The following is a 12,374-nucleotide window of genomic DNA, read 5'->3' as shown; positions in this document are numbered from 1 at the left end:
CACCCGCCGCCGCCACCTGGAAGTCCACGCAATTAGAAATGAATCTGAAAAGCAGGACGCGGCTTTGGCATTCGCAGCAGACAGACGCTATGCGGGGAACTAAATGTGCCCCGCGCTGGGACACGCAAACTTAATGCTATTACAACGAGACAAAAAACAAACAAACCACAAAAAAAAAGGCACAAGATTACATGTAGACAAAGTGTTTAAAGCTGCATGGATAAATCAGCTACTGTGGCTTATGGAAAGCCCTTTTTCACCTTAAGCTGCGCCCTGCGCAGAACCCCAAAGTCTAAATAAATAACCATGTGCTGCTTTGCAGAACAAGTTGCATTCACAATGGATGAGATACACTCCATTGACATTTAAATGAAATTGAATTCACCGGATTTTATTTAGGGGTATCAGAGTAAAGTGGGCTGAATACAAATACATGAAAAACTTTTGATAGGCAAATTTGATTTGAGAGGCTGATGACTGAAGCTAAAGCTATCAGTGGCTGCAAAAGACTTGGAGACTGGGACGGATGTTCATCTTCCAGCAAAACGACAATCTCAAAATACAGCCAGGTCTAACATGGAACGGTCTAACTTACAACTTGCCTGATTGGCTCTTAGCAACAGCTTTGTGCTCTCTAAACCGCCATAGAGCCAAACTTAAAAGTTTTAATTTTATACAGAATGTACCTAAGCTCATATAGGTTGGAAGGCAGATAGTGGCAAAACTGAATGTCGCCCAGCCAACTGGCAATAAATTTGTACTTACACATGCTAAAAACAGCTAGCATTACTGGTAATTAGCTGATAACATGTCTAGCTAGCTTTTTCCTAGCTAGCTAGCCAACTAGCAAAGGGTGTTTTCATCAGCTACTAACTGGTAGTTGCTAATATACCATCAGCTAGTTACTGCTAGCCCCGACCACATGGAGTCATAAAACACAATGAAGACGTCTGGGTGCGGCTCAGATATTTGCCTGACAGAAAAGTCCAAAACATACCAAAAAAAAAAAAAAAACTACATACATGAATATGCTAGATTAAATAGTCCTGCTACGATAAAACACAAGTCCTGCATGTCCTGAATGTAAGACATCTTAATACCTTATTTTAAGATACATGAATTTAAGACTTATGAAGAATATGCAGACACCTTGTCACAGGAGGGATGAAAACTTTTTGCACATTTCATTAAAAATTTTTTTTTTTTGTAAGAAGCAGAAAACTTTATTTAAAAAAAACACAACACGGTGTATCATTTGCCTTTCCGTTCACAATTACACAGACCTTTGTGTTTTTCTAAACACAATATAAAATTACGAGAACTAGTTTGTTCTCGTAATATGAGAAAAAACGTAAACAGGTTCCAGGAGTACAACTGTATGAATGCTTTAGTACTGTATAACCAGCAGCACGCGGACATGTCTTAAAATCTCTTCTAGCTAATAGCTATGATGTCGCACAACCAGCCATGGATTTATTTTTGCAAAACAAACAAACAAACAAACAAAAAACATTTCTTTTGCTTACTTGGACACATCAATCAGCTGGTGAGAAAACTGCCAAAAACAACTCGGTTCACACTTGACTTATTGCTCATCAATAATGCAAGTTCGCCCTCGAGGTGCTGCCCCTCCATCGTCACGCTTCATCTGTCACTCCAGACAGATTTACCGAGGCTTTTCAAAGGGCCGAGGCTCACATAGGCTCACAGTTTTCACAAACAGGAAAAACTGGAGGCAGGAGGACAGGCGATGCGGATACGTGACAGTCGGGCAAAATCCAAATATGCTGCACGCTTTGCAACTCCTGAGAGGAGAAACAGCAAGATGAGCAGGAGGGGGTGGCACAGGGAGAGAGACGGAGAGAAGAAGAAAGAGAGGAAGATGGGGCAGGACCCCTCTGGCGGTTTTTCTGATACACTAACATGCCTTGACCTGAAAACAACAAAGCTAATGATATTTTAACTCAAAACGTACACGGCGGCAGAGGGCCCATGCGCCCTCCCCGGAGGACGCCGGTAGCGAGCGGGATTGACGCATTGTCTGGCGCGCGCGGGGCTGAGTGAAGCGCAGGGAGGCAGCGAGTCACGAGAGGCACGCATCACGCCTAGTGAAGTGGATAAAGTACACTGATGACCGATCTACGCTGCCGTGCAATGTCAGGCCCACTTCAGCCCTGGCAAAATGCATGGCAGCGGTGGCGGCGTACCAACCGCCACAACGGTTTGAAGAATCATTCAACAACTTTGCTGTAATTATCCAGAAAAATACGGTTGTTTCTTTAACTTTTATGAGGCCTTTTGGCGTTGGTGGGTTTAGAGAGAACGACTGGAGAATCTATTTAAAAATAATTCTGATCTGGTAGCTCGGAATCCTACTGGAACATGTAGAAAGTCGGAACTATCTGCACCCAGTCTTCCTCTGTGCAGCGTCTCTGTCTTATTATTTTGGATGTTTTTAAATATCTTCTCGTTTCATTTTTAAGTGTAAGTCTATTGGTCAAGCAAATTTGCTCTTTTGCACCATTGTCAAAATGTTACTTGAAAATAGTCTCAAGACAACAATATTATTGATAATCACAATAGTTACTGAGACAACTTTCTTTGACTACCAAATTTGTTGCCATGACAGACCCAATGCCCACAGCATAATGCCACTACCACCGCGTTTCCCACTGTGGGGATGATGTAATTGGCAATCTTAAGTGTTCAACCGCCACGTTTTTGATGTCAGACTAAAAACAGTTAACCTTGATCTCGTCTGACCAGACTTTCTTCCAAATACGTGCCGTGCGCCATCAGAGAATGACGCTTCCACCGCCATCTTTGTCCACGCAGAATACTAAAAGTACAAAAAACAACAACAATCTTTGTTTTGGCAATTTTTCCTTTCCGCCTGAAATGTGGATTATGCACCCAAAAGCCCTCTTTGGCTATAAAAAGGATAAAAAAGGAATGTTTTTGGTTGTCTCTTCACCGTATGACATCGCGTTTCTTAACAAAGATACCAAATGGGATACCAGAGGCGCGAGAATGACTGGAAAATAGAAGTCAGAACCGGGCAGGGAAGCGACTCCTTTTTCCATCCGACTATATTTACACACAGACACGCTGCAAGCGAAGTCCACACAGCCACACGTGGATATTACCCAAACCTGGACAGACATTAGGAACTGTTTAAGCTTCTCCAAACAGACAGGCAACAGTGTTTATACAGGGGAAGATGGCTCCTTTTCTTGCTGCTCTGCGAGGGCGGCAGGCAGTCACGCATGAGTGGAAGATGGTTTTTTAAATTGCATATGCTTCACATGGCACAGGGAGCAGGAGAGAAGGGCGGGGCGGGGACCAGTTTGCGTGTCTGGCCCACTGCCAGTTGACAGCTCAGCTGGATATCGTTGAACAGTCCGACCCCCTAAAATCCCCCCCTCCACTCCGCCTCGCAGCGTGTCACTTTAGGATTGTTTCCGCAATAGAAAGTTTATTCAACTCCTCTTTCTCTCTCTCTCTTTCTTTGAAAAGGCCCCGGACCGGCCATCCGTTCAGCTATTTCATCATCGGACAGGGTGGTTTATTTCTCCTGACAGGACCGGAGCTGCTGTGCAATCCCTAATGAACAGCTTGATACGGGGAGGAATTTTCAGACCGATTTTTTCAACCTCAATTAAATCCGCTGTCCAAACAAATGAGGGCCCCGCCGCTTGTTGGACCAAGTGTTTGGACACGGAGGTCACCGTTTGTGTACACACAACCACAGCAAAGGTGAGGCCTCTGTGCTTGTGACCTGACGTAACGGGAGCGGGAGGAAGAGGGACTGGTGAGGCTACGCCCAGAACGGGACACCAGTTCAGAGACGCCAAACGGCAAAGAACTATTTTACCTCTATTTCAGTAGAGGTGAAATAGTTTACAGTTACCGAGTGGATTCAGTCGGATTTCTGTGTGTGTGTGAGACAAAGTGGGAAGTGACTGTGCAGTGCCAAAGAAAACTGACAAGTATTCCCTTGATTATTGTGGCACGGCAAAGTTTACACAAGAGTCATTGTCGAGCTCTGACCTCCCAGAAAAGTTGGTTATGCCTGCTTAATCTGCGAGCGTGTCACATGCTTACTGGAATGCCGAGCCGGCCTTCCTTTACAGCAGATTACTATGATTGCCTCTGATGGCCTGCTCTAACGTCTAATTGCCCCTCTCCATGCTACCCCTCCCATCAGGGAAAGGCAAGATCAGCCCTGCTCAGAACTGTATCGACACTCCAGGGTTTCCACAGGTTCCACCAACTCAAATTCAAGACTTTTTGTTGAGACGATTAGTGAATGAAATCAGAAACGTGCGCCACGACGGAAATGTACAAAACAAAACAAAAAAAAAAGAGCCAACCGAGGATACAGTTGCACTTAACCCAATGACGGATGCCAAGAAGCTAACCAGATACCTAGCAAAAGTGTATTAGTAGCTAGTTAGCGATAGCCTCAACCCGCATGGAGTCACAAAACACAGTGAAGACGTTTCAGTGCAAGTCAAAAATTTTGCCTGACAGAAAAATCCTGCAAGAAAAAAATACAACAAACAAAAAACAGACTATCCAAAATTAAGTTATCCTGTCACAACAACATTTAAGACCCGTCAGTAATGTGTTTAAGGCCAACTTAAATTTTTTAAAACGAATTTATGACATTTTAAGGCCTTAATTTTAGATACACGAGTTTAAGACTTTTTAAGAATGTGTGGTCATCCTGCTTCCAGTGTCGGGACAGACAGCGTCCTGCCTTACCTGGCCTCTCCTTGCCTGTTCCTTTGCTCTCAGACAGTTTTTGTATTAAGCTCTCCTCCGAAGTGTTCTCGATGTTCCTCACAAATTCATTGTGCACCTAACAGAGAGAGGAAAGGACAAGCATGAGATGGGAAGACTGGTCCAGTAGGGACATTATGCGACTCCAAGAACCTCAACTATGGCAAAAAAAAACCCCAGTCAAGTTTATTTGCACAGGACATTTCAGCAACAAGGTGGTTCAAAGTGCTCTACACCAAAAAGACACAGTACAGCAACCATTTAAAACCAGAACATTTTGCCAATATTATAAAGCAAATATAGATCAAATATATAAATCAAGGTTTTAGTTATTTTGTAATGAGATACAAAATAAACAGGTGGGTTTTTAGCCTCGATTTAAGGGAACAGCGTCTCCGTATAGTTTTCCCTAAGTTTCTTCCAGATTAGTGGAGAGTAGAAACTGAACGCTGCTTCTCCATGTTTGGTTCTGGTTCTGGTGATGAAAAGTCGACTAGAACCAGAAGACCTGAGTGGTCGGGAAGGTTGATACTTTAATGTACTTTATTTTAAGCTACTAAAACAAGCCGCCTGTCATGGGGCGAGTTGCACCGACCACGCCTCCCTTCAGAAGAGAGGTTTTGTTTCCAGTTGGACCACCGATGATTTAAATGTATTTTCTTTTCAGTCCACAGTAAGGGAATGCCGCCTTGAGTCTTCATTAAATAACCTCTAGCAGCAGGAGGTCACTCAGAGTTCCTTTGTCCTAAACATTTCAGTTTAATTCAGCGTGAGAATTTAGCATTTTTCATATTATTCGTCCTTTTATCTCGTTACCTAAATATGCTAAGACACAGTGGATTAAGTGTATAGGGGCAGAACTGTTTGCGTAATTCTAATGAAATCAGGATGTGCCAAAATAATAAAGGCAGGGTACAAAACGGGGTTATGAACACATTATTATTATTATTATTATTTTTTTTTTTTTTTTTTTTTTTTTTTCTAATAAAACTGGTAATATTTCTGTGATGCTAGCAGAGTTTGGCAACAACAGTCGGAAAAACCTGTGGAGATTTTTTTTAGCTCTAATGGGAGTTCAAATCTAAAGAGAAAAATTTGTATTATGAAAGATGAAACTCGTCTAGAGACATTTTTTTATTGATTGCGTTGCATTACAACTGCATTCACTGGATCAATGCATTGAATATAAATTATGCTTATGAAGAATAGTTTATAACAAAACGTTCCTCATCTGTTTTAGTGATCTTCTCACAGTTTTACCAAATGCACACTTGATGCTGCTCCAACTTTCAATATTTGTAACACTTTAAGATGACGCTTCTTTAGCATGCGCAGCCCTACTGACTCTTACAGTTAGACCAGGGTGTCGGAGGTTGTCTTTGTTACTGCCACGGTTACCCTCTGGGCAGTATCACACAAAGGTTAGCGCTTGTTTGCACGTGCGCCTTTTGAGTTTGGTGAAGGGGGGAAGTGCGAGCGACGCGTAGGCATGAAGATAAAGACGAGGGGCTGACTGTCGCATCTCCACAAACTATTTAGATGTGCGTGATTCTCCCGAGTGCTACAGCGAGTGGCTCCACCATCAAAGCAAGACGGATTCACACACGTGTGTGTATGCGTGTGTGTGTCTATATATATGTGTCTGCCCCAGCCTCCCCCTCCCGTTCTGGGCCCCCAGTGGTGAGGTAGAGTGCATTAGCCATCTATGCCCTCCCTAGCAGCAGAGGATGAGGAGGGGGAGGGTGTTGGTGGTAAGAAGGTTGCCGTGGTGAGGCAACACGCAATCCGTCAGGCGCTGCTGGGGTGATGGTGGTCGCTAATGTCATCAAGGTGTCTTGCCCTGCTCATCTCGTATAGAGACGCACACACACGCTCATATGTCAACACAAACAAACAAACAAACAAAAAAAAGGCTCCTCGTCTCTCCACCAAGACTTTCGCCCACATGCTACAAAACATGCGTCTGCCCCGAAGGCGCCCTCGCTCACACACAAACGCTCACTTACAAAAACAAACTCAGCACGCACAGCGACAGACGCACCTGCCTCTCTATGCAGCGAGCCGGTTTAACTCTCTCGCTGCCTCTCTCCACACAGCGCGCTTCTCACCACTTTTAAAAAGGTGCAGTTCTTTCTCTTTCTTCTCACTCATTTGTCTCTGTCACTGGTCGCTCAGAGCCGATGCTCTCTGAAGCCTCTCTAAAGATAGCTGATAAGATGCCACGGTTGCTTTGGTTTGGTTAAACAACAGCAATCACTTGTCGATGACAGCTTAGCGACGCAAAGTAGCTTAGCGTTAAAGCCGACTAATGGAGGATATTTGAGTAAACAAGCAAAAACAACAGACTGAGCCTTTTCCCTTTTAGTGGGGAGTCAGTCACCTTTTCCCCACTAAAGGTAGACCGAGCCATGAGCTTTTAATGTCACATTGGAAACTCCTGCATGGTTTAAAAACTTGGAATTGAAAGGAAAAAGCAACTGCATGATGCTGCCACTACCAGTTCTGTGTTTTTGTTCATTGAAAAGCAAAATAGCAGCCAGACGCTACTGATAGATGGGAGGTGGGACAAACATCAGCAAAATCCTTGGAAAAGTGAGCATTTTATGGTCAGTTAACAGCAAAAATAAAATTTTATGAAGTATTTTTGGTCCAGTTTCCATTGCAAATATCTTAGTACACTGGAAATAAGACAAAACTAACTTTGGAGTAGCTTTTTTAGCAAGATAGGAGAGCTTCTTCTTTAAGTAAACAATTCTTTAAAATTGATTTAAGTACTAGTTCCACTGGCAAATTATTTCACTTATAAAAAGACCCTTTTCCCATGTTATAAGTGGAACAAGTACCTTTGTTTTATCAATTTCAAGGGATTTTAAAAAAACTTAAAATAAGCTCCTGTATCTTGCTAAAAAGTTACTTGTAAGTTAGTTCTGTCTTATTTTAACTGTACTAATATTTGAACAAGAAACTAGATCAAAAACACTTTGAAAAAGGGGGAAAAACTAATAACTTCTAACACAGTTGCTGGTGTTCGTAGCAGAGCAGCGAACGTCTCAGCAGGTTTAGCGAAAAGCGACGTTGTGGACAGTTCAGAGCTAAGACCTGCAACCTTTACAGTCCAAAGAGCCGTTTCTGCCACTCGGCTCCATCACAGCCGCAAATGTTACGTAACGTTTTGAAAGGAGAAAACGCATAATTGTTGATGAATATCTACTGTTGCAAATTTGTTGTAATTATTAAAAGAACCACAATTTTACTTTTATTTTAAGAAAATAAGAAAACAATTTTTTTTCCCCAAGAAGAGAATGATTTTTTTTTCTTCTTATATTAGGTGTGGAAAATGATGCAATGTTTCCAACCTGCAAAGTTAGATCTACAAAAAATTGCATTGGGTTAGGGTATTGGGTTGGAGTATTTGCGATGTTCATGATGCAAAACAACGGAGCCAATCTGCAATTGCTGAACAAAAAAAGAGTCCAGTGGAGGCAAAGACCTCGACTGCGTTGAACAAATCTCAAGCCTAAAAACTGAAGAGAACTGAAGTAATTTTCCTGACGAGGAATTTAAAACTCCTCCACACTGATGCTAAAAGTTCTTCCTGCTGCAGGATCGTGTGGCAAAATGAGCTTCTCCTGTGTTTATGATGATTATGGGAAAACGTTTCCCCCAAAATGTACAGCAGCATCATGAAGACAAAGTAAATGTCTATTTCCAATGTTAAAATTTCATTTACACATTAAAGATAAGAGATTTTATATGCGACATTCCTAAGATACACTCAAAGAGCTAAGCGAGTTGAATAAGTTGATTAAAAAAAGAAAAAGTCGACCTCAAACGTATTTCCAAACCTGATCTTTTTTTTTTTTTTACTCCCACAAACTCGATGACTTCACCACAACGATACAAACTGTTCCTTACATCCTTCACCCAATAAGATTGACACTTAAAAGTTTTAACTGAAACTACATGTAAAATGTAAGAGCAGGCACATTTTTTTGGTAAGAGGTAAAAAGAATAAACACATTAAAGTACTCGATATCGAGGTGGTAATCTGTTTTTTTAGTTGGGTTCTCTGAACATTGTCCAGTTAAAATATACAGAACAATTTAGGATTAGTTATCCAGACACACACATAAAAATAAATCACTGGAAGGGTTTTACTTACAGTCAAATCAGAAGAAAATATGCAATTTCATTAAAATTTTTTGGACAGAAATCAGAAAAAACTTGGAAATTTTATATTTTTTAGACAGAAATTAAAAGATGCTGCATCAGAGCTTCACAGAAACAAAACAGCAAAAAAGTGAATTTGTCTAAAAATAAATAAATAAAAAACTGCATACTTTCATTACAGAAAGCAAATCTCAATGACCTAATAAGATAATTTAAAAAACCTTTAAAAAGGTGGCACTCTTTCTTCTTTTTTTGTGCTTCTTCCTGTGTTGTGGTGAAAATATCTGCTCATACTCTCACAATTACATCTTTAGACATCAACCGGCCAGCTGTGAGGCGGTGAGGGATTTTATTTGATGGTGCGACATCGCCCTCTGCAGGCCATAAAAATAGAGCTGCTACAAACTAATGAAAACATGCCAGCAGAATGTAGTAAATCTTGACCATTTAGTCAAACTGCTGAATAAATAATAAAAAGAAGCAACCTTAGAAAGCATTAAACACTGATTAATGGGGCTCTGTGAGTGATGTTTGAAAACCTTTCCAGCTGAACCTACAAGACTTTGACAGTCTGAAAATTGAGACTTGATCAGCCTGGATCAAATGGATAATTTCCTGGTCTTCAGTTCAATTACTGACCCAGGTGACAGATGATGGCGGATCACTCGGCGAGCAGCGCTCCAGATCAACACACTCGCGACATCAGAGACACACACTCACCTCTCCGATCTGAACGTGCGTTTCCTCCACAGACTGCGAGTACGAGCGGATGATCTCCTTCATGTGGAGAATGTGGTTTTCCTCGATGTCCTGGAATCTCTGAAACGGACGGAGACAATATCTATCGTCAGACAACAACAAAGTGACCGTGTGCCAAACAACTTGACGTCACGCCATGGAGAGGATGGGAAAGCAAAAGAAACAAGAGCGTGACTTTGACTCAAAGGGAATTCTTCACGCTGTGACCTCATATGTGTGAGTGTCTGGGTGGTCCGAGGCGCGCGCACAACATAAGTCCTTTCACGAGATGTCGATTGTGATCATGTCAGGCGCTGGCGACGATTCATTTCTGGCATGTTTTTTTTACTGCAGTGCTCGCGCAGAGATCACAGGGCTCGAACGCTCTCGTTCAGATCTGGGTTCTGAACGTAAACTGAGACGCCTGAGCTCAAGCAGTCATGAAGAGAAAAATCCAGGCATTCGTGGGGAGATTAGCTCTCAATAATCACAAAAAGAACCCAGATAAAGAGCCTCTCGTGTCCGACTGTGAAGTACGAGGGCGTGCAGCCACAGCGCCACGCAGAAGTATTCATACACCTTGAGATGTTTTTACATTTCGTCATGTGACATGTGATGTTTATCCTCAACGTAATCTGTAGTTACGGACCGAAACAAATCAGGGTATTATCGTACAGCTGACTTCAGTTGAAGGCTTAGAGATGCATGGTATACGAGTCTCTATGCACATTTAAATACTAAAACCTTTGACCGTTCTTTGAAAAGTAGTTTCAAGGTCAGTCAGTGCTGCCACAGATTAGAGCACAAAAGGCTGAACACACTCATTTTTTTAGAAGCTGTTTTTAAAACTATGTGTCCTTTTCTGAGCAAAATTGTTCAAGTCAATTCAAACTAATTTCAAAATGACTTTATTTATTCCAAAGGGGAAATTAAATGCTGTCCCAACTCATATAATCTAATCATCTTCAGAGASTCGTTATGGACGGTGATGCTGTCCAGTAGCAGTAAGTCTCGCAACAAATCTGAAGGGGCTTCTGACTGAAGGCTGTTGCGCATAACTACGACATGCTAATAGCTCAATATTTGGGCAGCATAGATGATGTTGCATAGCAATACATCTTTGATAACACCATCCGTCGTTGGCAAACGCTGCTTATCCACCTCATTTGCTTTTGCCACCTCTCTTTAAGCCTCTGTCTGCCCTTATGATTAGAAATGGACGGAGCTGGTGACATGGTCCTTGTCCAATATGATCAATTGAAGAGATGGATTGAATTTTTTTATTATGTCACTTGGGCTGAAACAATTAATTGGATTAATTGTGATTAATCGATTATTGAAATAATTGTTAAACAATTGAGTAACTGATTAATTGCAGATAAGAGCATACTTTGACTTTGAATTAATGAGTTACATCAACTTTTAATTTCCCTTCGCAATCAATAAAGTTTTTCAGAATTTGAATACAGTTTAAAAAAAAGCAGTTTGGAGAATAAAACATATTTAGAGTAGCAACTAAACCAAAACTGTACAAGAACTTTTGCATTTAAAATAAAAAATAAAAATCCCTTTGTCTGTAAATACATTTTATCCAAAACTCCTCAAGTGTTATAGACTTATCTTCACCCAGTTCAAGACTAAAGGAACGATATGGTTTTGCATTTTAGGTAATAAAATGTTTATTTTTCTTACTTATCAAATAATTTTTATTATTTGTTTATTTGTATATTTTAATGTTTTTGCTAATATTGTATAAAAGTCTTAAGTGGATAAATGAAAAAATTGTGCAATTTCCTTATCTAATTAATAGATTAATCACCCAGATATTGATTAATCGATTGCTAAAATGATTGTTCTATCACATTCAAAATATACAGAAATTGGTGGTTGTAACATGAAAAAAGTGAGGGGAAAAAAGTTCAAAGGGGTATAAATATTTTTGCTGTACTTGCAATCTTACTTACTGCGTGTTCTTGCCGTTTGTCTGCCAGCAAGAACACGCAGACATGCAGAACACACACGCAGGAGCCCCGGTGATGTCAGAGCGCACATGTGTTCACAGTGTTTATAATTATGTCTCCACATGTGAACCGTGGGAGACGAGCCGTAGACGGCGATCCAGCGGAAGCGCGAGCCGCAACACCGCTTCCTCCGCAACAGTGAGGGGAGAAGAACGGCGGGGCTAACTCGAACCAGCTCTAGTGGCAGTGCCGCTGCGGTCCACCAGGATATGGAGGCCCGATTCTACTGAGCTGATTTTAATTTGGAGTTTATCTAATCAGCCGCTCAGATGGATCCAATCAGGGTCTTTGCACAACGATCCGGTTACAGAGGAAAAAACACACTCTGGAGAAAATACAGGACCCGAAACATGGAACAGACGAGCGCCGGACTAACAGATTACGCAACAAAGCGCTTGCATGCCACAAAGATGGACGAAAAGCAGAGTTTGAGAACACATTTGTCTTCAGAACACATGCACACAGAGAGGGGTGGGGGGAGAGAGAAACCAACTAAGATTCATAAAAACCTGTGAAGTTTCTGCCATCTTCTGTTCAAAGTCGGACTTGGCTGAAGCGTACTTCTCCACGTACGACTTGTAGGTCTCTATGGCTTTTTTGGCTTTCACTCCGGCCTGGAAAGTGAAAACAAACAGATCGATGACTTACGCTGGTTTGCTT

General features: G+C 41.5%; 1 protein-coding gene across 1 annotated transcript in view; it reads right to left on the bottom strand.

Annotated features, from left to right (window-relative positions):
- The window catches only part of fcho2 (FCH and mu domain containing endocytic adaptor 2), a 56,622-nt gene that overhangs the window by 25,120 nt on the left and 19,128 nt on the right, over positions 1–12,374 (bottom strand). Inside the window, exons 6-8 of the mRNA XM_017307926.1 lie at positions 12,224–12,328; positions 9,676–9,774; positions 4,768–4,864 (exon numbers count right to left, since the gene is read on the bottom strand). Of these exons, the coding sequence (XP_017163415.1) occupies positions 4,768–4,864; positions 9,676–9,774; positions 12,224–12,328 (301 nt within the window). The remainder of the gene's footprint in view (positions 1–4,767; positions 4,865–9,675; positions 9,775–12,223; positions 12,329–12,374) is intronic.

The sequence above is a fragment of the Poecilia reticulata genome, linkage group LG12, assembly GCF_000633615.1.
Source record: "Poecilia reticulata strain Guanapo linkage group LG12, Guppy_female_1.0+MT, whole genome shotgun sequence".
Classification (NCBI taxonomy): Eukaryota; Metazoa; Chordata; class Actinopteri; order Cyprinodontiformes; family Poeciliidae; genus Poecilia; species Poecilia reticulata.
This window is presented reverse-complemented; position numbering and strand designations above follow the sequence as displayed.